The 12,669-nt window shown below is 42.0% G+C and overlaps 1 protein-coding gene across 2 annotated transcripts in view; it reads right to left on the bottom strand.

Moving 5' to 3' along the window:
- Positions 1-12,669, bottom strand: part of LOC149307135 (OTU domain-containing protein 7A-like) — a 72,690-nt gene that overhangs the window by 26,077 nt on the left and 33,944 nt on the right. For both annotated transcript variants that reach the window (XM_089538356.1, XM_089538355.1), the window contains exons 3-4: positions 8,610-8,764; positions 2,514-2,699 (exon numbers count right to left, since the gene is read on the bottom strand). In XM_089538356.1, the coding sequence (XP_089394482.1) occupies positions 2,514-2,699; positions 8,610-8,694 (271 nt within the window). In that variant the 5' untranslated portion in view covers positions 8,695-8,764. The remainder of the gene's footprint in view (positions 1-2,513; positions 2,700-8,609; positions 8,765-12,669) is intronic.

The following is a 12,669-nucleotide window of genomic DNA, read 5'->3' as shown; positions in this document are numbered from 1 at the left end:
ATGGAGTTTTCTTGGGAAGGTTTGTTCAGAGGAGGGTTGCCATTGCCTTTTCCTGGGGGTGAGAGAGTGTGACTTTCCCAAAGTCACCCAGGGCATTTCACCACCAAGCTTAGAATCGAATCCTGGTCTCCAGAGTCACAGATAAAGAGAGCTATTATAACTATCAATGGCCTCATTCCCACTTACAAATAAATCGGTTTGCCATCCAAATTGATGGATCGATTCGACAGAGGTGCGTGGTTCACACTACAATTGCCCCAATTGCATTTTTTCCTTGTAAAAATAATCCACTTGTGGTTCACGTTCACGAATGAATCAGTTCAAAACGGACCCGCTCCAGCTGGTCCAGAATGACAAATTTAAATCAATTCTGATCCTCATCTGGTTCACACTTGTGCGGAATCGATTTATCCAAAAATCAGCGTCAAAAAGCGGGTTAAATGGGTCTAGTGCATGGCCCCCCTCTCCGAATTCAGTTCAAGTGTGAACCAGGGTCATTTAAATTGGTTCAAACCGGTTTGTGATCCGGTTTAAAAGATAGTAGGAATGAGGCCAATGTAGAGAAATTAAAGTTTTTGCCATGTGCCTTCAAGTCTCTTCTGACCTATGGCGTCCCTAAGATGACCTTTTCATGGAGGTGTGCCATTGCCTTTCCCTGAGGCTGGTTTTCTTGGAGGTGTGCCATTGCCTTTCCCTGAGGCTGAGAGGATGTGACTTTCCCAAGGTCACTCAGTGGGTTTTATGGCCAAGCTGGGAATCAAACCCTGGTCTCCAGAGTCGTAGTCCAGCATTCAAACCATCTCACTGAACTCAATGTGGGTTTACCGCCTTGTAAGCATGCTTAGGAGGAATGCTTACAGTGCCATGTTCAACCTACTTTTCTGAGATGGAGATAGTTATCTCTTTGCTCATCGCTTCCACATTCCTGCTTCCAATACAAGAAGAATTAGTTTGCCACCTCTAGATACATCTCCCTCTCAAGTGCAGCACTTGAAATCCTAGGGAAATGTCCCTATACACCTGTCCCCTGGAATGTTGCTAGGTTTCTATTTTTATGTAACGCAGTAAAAGAGGAGTTCTTTGGAGAAATGGCTTCAGAGAGCTCCTACAACATCCCTGCAGAAATGGGGACCAGCAGATCATGAAATCTGTAATAATTATTCCCAACTTCCTCAACTGATCAAATAAAAATTCATCAGAGAACCACCCCCTGGCAGCATGACAAAACATCAAAAAGACCAAGGTTGGCTTTAATCTCCAAATAGTTGAGACAGAAGAAATCATGAAGCTCAGATCTAAAGACAGGTTCTGGCATTTATTTTTTTCCTTTCCTTTTCTGGCCAAGTTTGACGTCTACAGAAATAAGGATTGCAAAAAACAAAACAGAAACGCACCCTGCCTTGTAGGCAGCCAAATGCTTCATTCTCGGAGCCTGTTTCTTTCTAAAAGGCCATATGAAAGCCTATGGCATAAAAACAGTCTAGCACCATCTGATTTTATGCTATGTTGTCTAGAGACACTGGAATACCCCTGGGCCTATGATTTGCAAGTCCTTCTGATTCAGAAGCATGAATAAATGCAAAACAGGCAGGGAAGTGTGCTTAGAGCATACCAGCCAGCGGAGGAGTCTCTTGTTGCTGCTGCTGTTGTGTGACTTCAAGTCATTACTGATGTCTATACTGCAGAAGTTAATCCAGTTTGACACCTCTTTAAATGCCATGTCTCAATGCTATGGAATTTAGGGAAGTGTAGCTTGTTGTGGCACCAAAGCTCTCTGAAAGAGAAGGCTCAGTGTCTCACAGAACTACAGCTCTCACAATCCCATAGCATTGAGCCATGGCAGTTAAAGTGGTGTTAGACTGGATTGTTTCTGCAGTGTGGATGCAGCCATAGTGACCCTAAGGTGAACCTTGTGAGTATACTAAATTTGCTTGGAGAAAAACTGATTATATCAGCATTGTGTATGCTCTTAATACATGTCGCTCTGCCGTTACAACCTGATAAGTAAATATAGCTGGCCCTCTGTTTTTGTGGGGGATTCGTTCTGACCCCCCCCCCCCCCATGAAAGTGGAGGCTTGCACATATTCAAGTGTCATAGGCTTGATGGGGCATGCCCCAGTGTGCGTGGCCAGGTGTGTGTGCCAGGTGCGTGTGCCATAGGAAGTAGCGGAGGTCACTCCTCTGCAGATATTCAAGGGTGCGGATCTGAGATCCATGAGTGAGGAGGGGAGACTTTATACTCATCTTCCAATCTGGTGTAAGGACTCTGTTTCAGCACATGGGTTTGAGGGTGAAACTGCTGCATTACTCAAACAAATCAAAACAAATCTGTCTCTTGGGTTTTTGCACTGGAGGTGTATGCCCAGGGTTATCCAGTAGGTTTCCATGACTGAGCAGGGATTCGAACCCTGACCTACAGAATCACAGTCCAATGCTCAAACCACGACACCACACTGCTATAATAGAAGCCTACCTCTGCACCTATCAGAGCTCCAAACCTGAAGTGCCTTACCTTGCGCAATGTCATCCTGCCTTTGGAGAGATGGACGCTCACCCTTGTTCACCTGTTGGGAAGGCTCTCTTTCTTGCTGTGGTTTGGGATACTTTCCTTCATTGAACACTTGGGGAAGGTTGGCCGTATGGACCTGCCTAAGCTGCTCATAATCGCTCAGAGCAGCCGTCAAATCCCAGTTTTTGCCTGAAAGGAGACCAAAGAAGAGAAGCGTCAGCATGCAACTTCCACAGGCACGCTTCACGGATTTGTATCAGACAATGGGAGGTAGTTTATAGACTCCATCGCTAACCTCAGGACAGTGGTCCTTGGATAAAAAATTACTGCAAAGGTTGATTAGAAAGAGAAAGGGTGGAACTAGGATATATCCACAACCTCCAATCTATCCATAGTGGGTTGTACAGAGACAATGGCTTCCTAGCACACTACATTTATTAAAACACTGGTTAACATCCCAGGTTCATAGGGACACTCTTGGCTAGTTTATCGCATCACCTTTCTGGTTTCCAGCTTCTCCTACCACATCCCAAACCTTCATCCGCTATTCATATTTAAATCTAGAAATTTGAGTCCAAAGATTTACCCAAATAAACCTGGGCTGGCTTATCCACAGATCAGTATACATACTGTGCAATAACTCTTATCAAAAAAAGGAATGCTCTCCTTCTCCGTTTACATCGGTGATTCCTAAACTCTGGTCCTCCAAGTATTTGGACTTGAGCAGCCAGAAGCCTCAGCCATCTTGGCCAACGATCTGTGATTCTGGGAGCCATAGTCCAAAACATCTGGAAGGCCAGAATTTGGGAATCACCATTCTACATGGTAGCAATTTAGAAGGAAAAAGCACAAAGAAGAAAATGCTCTGAAAAGTTACCACTCTACTGCTTTATTGCTAGAAAGAACAGTACTATAACCAGAATTTAGTCTTGGGAGGCACTCGCGTTGGCGTTCTCCTTTGAAACTCTTTCATCCCCAGCAAGGAGAAGTGGTTCTCTTTATTGTGTGACCCAGAGGGGTTATAGGCCTGTAGATTCCCACATTTGTGACTTTGCGATCCCCGGTGAGAGTGGGTGGGTGGCTGGCAAGGGGAAGGAACCTTTGGGTTGGATTTGAAACAAAATTTGTCTCACTACTGAGCATGAGTGCCTTTCACTTCGCTTGCCACATTTCCTGTGTAAACGTTACAGAGTTCATGGGTGCTATCTCTCAGAATCAGCAGCGGCATTGGAGAGATTAGCAGGGATCCTTTTTGGTTTTTTCATTCTTGTACACAGGAAGAAGTTGACAGAATTGGTTTAAAAATATCTGGAAACCCAAACCTTGGCAACCAGTTTTATTGCTGAAAGGGTGGCAGCGGGGAAAAGAATGTGGCAGCACCTTTAAGACTAGCCGGTTTTTATGTTTGTGAGAGCTTTTCACTGAGAGCACCTTTCAGACTAACTGGTTTTTAACTTTGCATGAGCTTTTCTGGATATATAAACCCAGTAGCACCATTAAGACTAACTGGTTTTTATTTCTGCATGAACTTTCGTGTATTTAACTGATAGCACCCTTAAGACTAACTGGTTTTTATTTTTGCACAAGCTTTTGTGGATATAAACCCACTATTACCTTTAAGACTGATTTTTATTTTTGCATAACCTTTTGTGGATATAATACTTTTAAGACTGGTTTTTATTCTTGCATGAGCTTTCATGGATATAAACCCACTTGTACCTTTAAGACTAACTGTTTTTTTATTTTTGCATGAGCTTTTGTAGCTATAAACCCACTATTACCTTTAAGACTGATTTTATTTTTGCAAGACCTTTCAAGAATATGAACCCACTTGTACCTTTAAGACTAACTGGTTTTTATTTTTGCATGAGCTTTTCTGGATTTAAACCCAGTAGCACTTTTAAGGTTAACATGTTTTTATTTTTGTATGAACTTTCAAGAATACAAACCCACTTGTACCTTTAAGACGAACTGGTGTTTATTTTTGCATGAACTTTCATGTATATAACTGATAGCACCCTTAACACTATCTGATCTTTATGTTTGCACAATCTTTTGTGTATTTAACTGATAGCACCTTAAAGACTAACTGGTTTTTACTTCTGCATGAGCTTTTGTGGATATAAACCCACTATTACTTTAAAACCGATTTTTATTTTCGCATGAGCTTTCACGGATCTAAAACTATTTGCACCTTTAACACTAACTGGTTTTTATTTTAAAGGAGCTTTTGGGGATATAAACCCTCTAGCAACCTTTAAGACTAACTGGTTTTTATGTTTGCATGAGCTTTCATGGATATAAAACCACTTCATGGATTTATATCCACTAAAGCTCATGCAAAAATAAACACCAGTTAGTTTTAAAGGCGCTGCAACATTCCTTCCAGCTTCTCCTCCTTTGTTAGCCAGAGACTAACATGGCTGCTTCTCTGAAAATTGCTGAAAGTGGTCACTCCAAATAAAATGTCATCTCACTTTTTGCGCCTATGCATGGAATAGTAATATTGTTAATAGCAAGAACACCATGGTTTGATTTTTTAACATAGCAAAAATCCTAGCCAAAGAACTAAAGCGGGATTGTTAATGGGTAAACCAGAACATTCAAGCTAGGAATTACATGAGATGAAGCTACCTCTGCCAAAGAAAGCATTCAGATAATGACATATGAGTAATTCTTGGCTCTGGAATCAGAGGATGATTATTAGTTTTCATCTAAGCAGAATGCCTTTAATTTTATTCGGCTGAACTGGGACATCATTTGCACCAGAAGGATGAAAGTGTTGAACAATCTTTGAAAGGACAGTTAGAAATTGCTCGAATCCTTCAATATGTGTTCTTGTGAGGCAATCCACAAGACCTGTTTAGGGACTGACATTTCTTTTAAATGGCACTCTCTCAAAAGCTAGCTGACGTCAATAATTAAGTCGCTTCTTCAAGCCCTCGAGATTGAAATGCTCATTTCCATTGGGATCCAGAACCATCTCTTAACCCTAGATAACAACACCCACTCTATCTGTTTTAATTTTTAGAACACAATCACAACCTTTTGTTAAAAAATACAATGAAGCACAGTGACACACGTTATCCAATATGAATCGGATACGACACAAGGCTACACAAAATGGCGGTCCTAGGAATGATTTGCGTCCTGGAGCCACCATCTAGCGGTCCCTGAAAAGTTTCCAGGAAAGAAAGAAAGGAAATTATAGCCACTGGGCATAAATATGGCACCGTTCCTGGAAAAAAATAATTTCTAGTCCCTCACATCAGATGGCCTGAGAAACACTGTACTACCCAACTTGGCACAAACAACCTTGAGATGTGAGAATGCATTGCATGGGCCTTCTAAAAACAATCTGTCTTTTGGTCATATAATGCATAATCCTTTCACCTTTCCACAAATACTAAAAACAATCCATCTTTTGGACATACAATGCATAATCCTTCCTCCTTTCCACCAATCTGTCTTTCTGTCATATAATGCACAAGCCTTTCACCTTTCCAGACATGCTAAAAACAATCCATCTTTTGGTCATACAATGCATAATCCTTTCACTTTTCCACTCATGCTTTCACTTGACTATCTTTAGACAGAATTTAATTTAACATCAACCAAATGACTGTGAAAATATGCCACAATCAACTACAGTTTCCAGAATTCCACTGCACTGAGTTATGGCAGTTAAAGTGGTGTCAAACCAGATTATTTCTGCAGTGCAGATGCAGCCTAACACTGGAGTTTGTTTGCTAGCTGGAGTAAATATGTGTTGTCGCTTGGCTGTGGGTACTGCATTTTAAATATAGGAATCAAACTAAGGATGCAGCCTTAGTTACTAATTCAGTATACAGAGGGCCCTTGGGCTTTGGTTGCAGGATCATCCATGGATACCAAAATCCTTGTTTGTTCAGATCCCATTATATACAAAGATGGCCCTTATATAAAATTGGCAAAACCAAGGCTTGCTTTTTGGAATGTATGTCTCTTTTGAATATTTTAAAGCTATGGACGGTTGTATCTGTGGATGAAGAATCCATGGCATACGGAGGGCTGACTGCACATCAGCCATGGATGGGGTATGATTGTACGTCTTGAATGTGTGCTCCTTGGAGATAATGCAAAAAAATGGATTTGGCCAGATTTAACCAATGCTGAGTCAGTGTACCCAACTGTGTTCATTTGGCTCTGTTGTGGTTTACAGAAGTGCGTGGCAAATTGTACCTACTCCGATGAAGCAATGCATCAAGCTGGAGGTGGGTGATAATTATTCCAAGGAGCAGGTGGCAGTAGAAGTTCTCATGCAGATGGTTTAGCACAAAAAAGAACAAGCGTGTCTCTCATCGATGCAGGAAAGAAAAATGTGCTCTTTTTACCACTAGGAAATAAGTGTGTGTGTGTGTGTGTGTGTGTGTATTACAATGCTAGTGATGTTTTCATTGTATCTGTTAAGATCTGATTGCTTTCACAACACCCAAAGGATTATACCAATCAAGAACATAAAAACTGTACCAAAGCTAGACTCTCTTTTGTCCTAATACGGATCTTAGTCTTAGGTGTTCACCAACAGCACCGCCTTATTCCAAGCTGTATTTTGGTGCATAATCACTCCAGAACATTATCACTGACGTACCAAGTGTATAAGCACACTGGCAAATAGCAAGAAATGAGGCTCCTTCGCTTTATTATTACATAGAATCATAGAGTTGGAAGGGACCCCAAGGGCCATTCTGTCATGCAATAAGATACCATCAAAGCACTCCTAATAGATGGCCATTCAGCCTCTGTTCAAAAACCTCCAAAAAAGGATATTCCATAGTTCCCTGAGATAGTCTATTCTACTCTAAAACAATTCTTACCATCAGAAAATTCATCCTAATGTTTTGGTGGAATCTCTTTTCCAGTAGTTTGAATTTATTGCTTTGGGTCTGATTCTCTGGAACATCAGAAAAAAAGCTTGCTCCATCCTCAATATGACATCCCTTCCAACACTTAAACAGGGCTATCGTATCACCCCTTAACCTTCTCTTCTCCAGGCTAAACATACCCAGCTCCCTATATCTCTCTTCATAGGGCTTGGTGATTTCCAGATCCTTCACCATTTTAGTTACCCTCCTCTGACCAGGCTCCAGATACTCAACTTCCTTTTTGAATTGTGGTCCCCAGAACTGGACACAAGGTGTCTCTATTCCAGGTGAAGCCTAGCCAAAGCAGAATAGAGTGGAACTATTACTTCCCTTAATCTAGACATTTTACTGCTATTGCTGCAGCCTAGAATTGCATTGGCTTTCTTAGCTGCCACAACATCACACTGCTAGCTCATGTTCTGAAGGGAATATGGCACAACTTTAAGACTAACTGGTTTTTATTTCTGCATGAGCTTTCATGGATATAAACCCAATAGCAATTTTAAGACTAATAGCCTCGACAGACCGGCCATTAAGGTCAGCATCGGGGTGGAGTGGGGTCATGGCGTCCAAATGATGCACACCCCGACTCTGCTCCATGTCGGTGTGATGCCCCACGCCCCACCACATGGCGGGCTGCATCACAGCGCTCCTCTGGTGGTACTTCCAGACTACATAGTGTCAAAGGAGCACCCAAAAGCCGTGGCACCAGCAGCTATGGCGCCCTTTCCATGGTGTGAAAAGGGCAGATCGAGGATGTAGCATGTAGTTACCACGGCCCCAATCCACTGCTAAAAGGGGCGTCCTGTCAAGCCTCTAACTGGTTTTTAATTTTGCATAAGCTTTCATGGATATAACTGTTAGCACCTTTAAGACTAACCGGTTTTTATTTTTGCATGAGCTTTTGTGGATATAAACCCACTAAGACTTCTAGATCCCTTTTGCATGTACTGCTGTCAGGCCTGGTGTCCCCCATCCTATATCTGCTCATTTCATTTTTACTCCCAAGTATAGTATCCTACGTTTCTCCCTGTTGAAGTTCATTTTGTTAGTTTTAGCCCAGCTTTCTAATTTGTTAAGGTTATTTTGATCACGCTAGTGGGTTTTTTCCCCCCACATGTGAGTGAGATGTAGAAGGAATCTGGCATGGGCGTTATTGGGGAAAATGTAACTTGTTAGGTCTCTGTCCTCTTACCTTCCAGCAAGTCTCTTGCCAGACCTGGTTCTGCCCCCGTGGACCGAACAAAGTCTGACAGGACAGCATCCATATCAAGAGTCATGGGATCATGTAGAGGTGCTGCTGGAGAGGCAGCGGTGGCAGGATTTGGCGACAGGCTACAAGGCGTCCATCTGTGGAGAGAAAAACAAAGCAACTCTGTAGAGAAAGTTGTGGATATACGTTCGGTCAGCTTTCGAAATACCTTCAGTTTTAAATATTGCAAAATATTGAGTTTCTGGAAGCTCTGCACAGCTACCATGGTGACTTGGGCTGTGTCTACAGTGAAGAAATAATGCATCTTGACACCACTTTAAGTGCCATGGCTCCATCCTACAGAATCCTGGTAGTTTGGGGAAGCACCAGCCTTCTTGGGCAGAGAAGGCTAAAGGCCTTGTAAACCAAGAAATCCCACAATTCCCCAGCATGGAGCTACAGCACTTAAAGGGTTGTTAACTGCATTATTTCGACAGTGTAGATGCACCCACAGTCAAACAGGTCTGGGATAAAAATGCAACCTTAGTGTGCTTTTGCAAGGCTGACAAGCAATATAAAACATTCTGAACAACCACAAAGCAATACATCAGTGGTATTCTTGGAATTTCAGTCGTATCAGTAGTCGCATCACCTTTTTATTGCCAAAATTGCACTTTATGTAAAAAAAACAACAGGCCTTTGCTCACAGTTTTCCATCATCATTTCTATTATTATTTTATTTGGCTCATCCATGCCTGGATGTTCCGCTTTCAGTAGTATCGAAGATTTCTTCCTTCTCCTCCTCCTCCTCTGAAATGTGATGTTCACAACCACTCTCCTCCATCAAAGGAGAACTAGTGCTACTACAAATAGTACAACATTCCTCAAAAGGTTGGTCCAGCTTTTCGTAGTCTCCTTCAAAAGCCACTGGTGCTGATGATGGCCCTTTTGTTGGAGAGATAAGGTTCACCATTGTCAGACTTTGATAGAGCTGCATCAGAGAATCTCTTTTGATTATAAAAATCACAACAACAAGAATAAGAATGAGGAATATTACTCCCAGTGCAATTCCCAGACTGATACTTCTCATATTGAAAAAGTGAGCTGACTGTCCACATTGGCTAGGATGGGCTGGAGGGACATCATCTCATTGTAGAACACTTTGTCTCATTGTTACATCACATGCAAGGTCAGAAGCAACCTGACAACGTGTCACAACTGTAATAGCAATGACTTACACATCCATGTACTTCTATACCAAAGAGTAGTTCAGCTACCTAGGGTGTGTCTACTTTTTGTTGTTGCTGTGTGCCTTCAAGTGGTTCCTGACTTAAGCCAAACTTATCACAGGGTTTGCTTGGCAAGATTTGTCCAGGGGAAGTTTGCCATTGCCTTCTCCTGAGGCTGAGAGAGTGTGACTTGCCCAACGTCTTCCAGTGGGTTTCCCATAGCTGAGTTGTGATTCGAACTCTGGTCTCCAGAGTCATAGTCCAATACTTCAACCACTACACTACACTGGCTCCAGGACACAGCTGGATGCTTAATCTGGGGCCGCACACCTATCCAAACACCGCTACTACCACCACCACTAATAATAAAATAGGATATGGTCATGAACTGCACAATTTGTAGGAAACTAAAACAGGTCAAGGGGGACAACGGTCTCAGTATTCCAATATATTCGGAAAGAAAAGTACAGTTGGGCCGCCATTAACCATGGATCCTTTATCCATGGACTCAAGCATCCATGGATTGAAAATATTTAAAAAAATATATAAATTCCAAAAAGCAAACCTTGATCTTGCCATTTTATGTAAGGGACACCATTTTACTACAACATTGTATTTAATAGGACTTGAGCATCCACAGATTTAGGGGGATCCTGGAACCAAACCAAGGACTCACAGTCTCCCTTATCCAATTGATTGGGGCCAGGAGTGTCCCATATTATCAATTTTGGAGGATTTTGGAATTTTTGCATTTACGTACATAATGAAATACCTTGGAGATGGGGCCCAGTTCTAAACACAAAATTCATTTGTGTTTCATGTACACCATATACACCAGTGGTTCCCAAACTTTGGCCTTCCAAATGTTTTAGACTTATGCTCCCAGAATTCCTGACTCCTGACCAAGCTGGCTAAGGCTCCTGGGAGTTGAACATCTGGAGATTCAAAGTTTGGAAATCACTGATATACACCTTATATGCATAGCCTAAAGGCAATTTTATACAATATTTTGAATAGTTTTGAGCATGAAACGAAATTTGTGTACACCGAACCATCAAAAACTCAAGGTGTTCCCTATCTCAGCCATCCATGAAAAAAGCATTGGGTTTTGGAGTATTTTGGATTTTGGAATTCTGGATAATGGCGGCTCAACCTGTAATAACAATTTCCCAATACAGCAGATTGATAAGAATATAACATGAGTCCTACTGGACCGGAATATCTATTACAGAACCATAATTTTGCCAATGGCCAAGCAAATACTTTTACAAAGTCCATCTATATCTACTTCTGTCAATTCCACTGGATTGCATTGCATTGTAAGCAAGCACAAACCTATGTATTTACCAAGAAGGGTGTCAAATTAAAAAGAATACTTCAGGCACGCTACAATATTGAATATATCCAGTTATGCATATTTGATTCAGAGGTCTTTCTCAAGAGGTAGGAAATCCAGTTTCCTGTGCACAATGGTGGGGCTGTTCTCAGCTTCAGTGATGCAATATTCAGCAACTTCATGCCAGCTGTCTGTATAACCCAGTTGCCGAGAAAAGCAACAACCACACCAGTATGTGACAGTGACTCATTGGCACAGGAACTTGTTTGTGGGTAGTTAATGGAACCTACACTCTTAAGCTGTGGAAATGCAAATACAAACTTGTTTTTGTAAAGATAAGGGAATGTACGTTACACACGTGGGCCTCAACCCTATTGTTAAGTCTCAATTAGAGCAGGCCCACTGAGTAATGAGATAGACTCACATGACATAACTTTCTGTATCTTGATCAGGAAACATGGGTCCAAAAGCTCAGGAAACACTTGCAGTACTAAAATTCGGGGATGGCCCTTCCAGCTTTAGGATTGTATGATATCAGCATAGATACAAATCCAATCAATCAATCAATCAATATGTTATACCCAGTCTAAAAATAATTTAGACTTTTCATCTTTGGAGGTCTTTAAACCGAGGTTGGATGGGCATATTTCAGGGATGCTTTGGTTGTGTTTTCCTCCATGGCAGAATGGACTGTTTGGGACCCTTTCCAACTGTAAGTTTCTGATTCACATACCCATAAGAAGGTTCCCTGCAAGCAGTTACATACACAGGAGCAACGTTTCCTGACTTCTAGACTGGTGGAAAGTGGGGTTTGGGATTGTGGGACCTAGCAGTGTTGTCGGACTGCATTCCAAGCCAACATAGCCAGTCGCAAAGAGTCCTGGGACTTGCAGTTCAGCAACACATAGATGGCTACAGGATTCCCAATCATCTGTTATTTTCTAATTCACATACCCATAAGAAGGCTCCCTGCAAGCAGTTACTTATAAAATATACCCAGGACCAATGTTCCAGATTGCAATCTTCCAGATTGTATGTGTGTGTATAAGTCGCCCGTCGATTTCTGATGACCCCCATGAATTTCATAGGGTTTTCTTAGGTAAAGAACAATCAGCGGTGGTGTTGCCAGTTCTTTCCCCTGAAATAGAGCCTAAGAGCACCTGAGATTCATTGTCAGTCTCCCATCCATGTATCAGCCACAGTGACTCTGCTTAGCTTCCAAGATCAGACAGGATCTGTTGCTTTTAGGTTGGGTGCATGGGCCTTCAAGTCACAGGTTGACTTATGGTGAGCCCACAAATTTCACAGGGTTTTCTTAGGCAAACTCTAAGGTGTTTTTGCCAGTTCCTTCCTCTGAATAGAGTCTAGAGCACCTGGTATCCATTGGTGGTCTCCCTTCCAAATACTAACCAGAGCTGATCCTGGTTAGCTTCCAAGTTCAGATGGAATCAGATACCTTCTGGGTATTTAGGCCTTAAAGGTGCCTTCAGGTCACCTA

The sequence above is a fragment of the Sceloporus occidentalis genome, unplaced genomic scaffold (assembly GCF_023333645.1).
Source record: "Sceloporus occidentalis isolate IW3139 unplaced genomic scaffold, rSceOcc1.0.p SCAF_9, whole genome shotgun sequence".
Taxonomy (NCBI): domain Eukaryota; kingdom Metazoa; phylum Chordata; class Lepidosauria; order Squamata; family Phrynosomatidae; genus Sceloporus; species Sceloporus occidentalis.
This window is presented reverse-complemented; position numbering and strand designations above follow the sequence as displayed.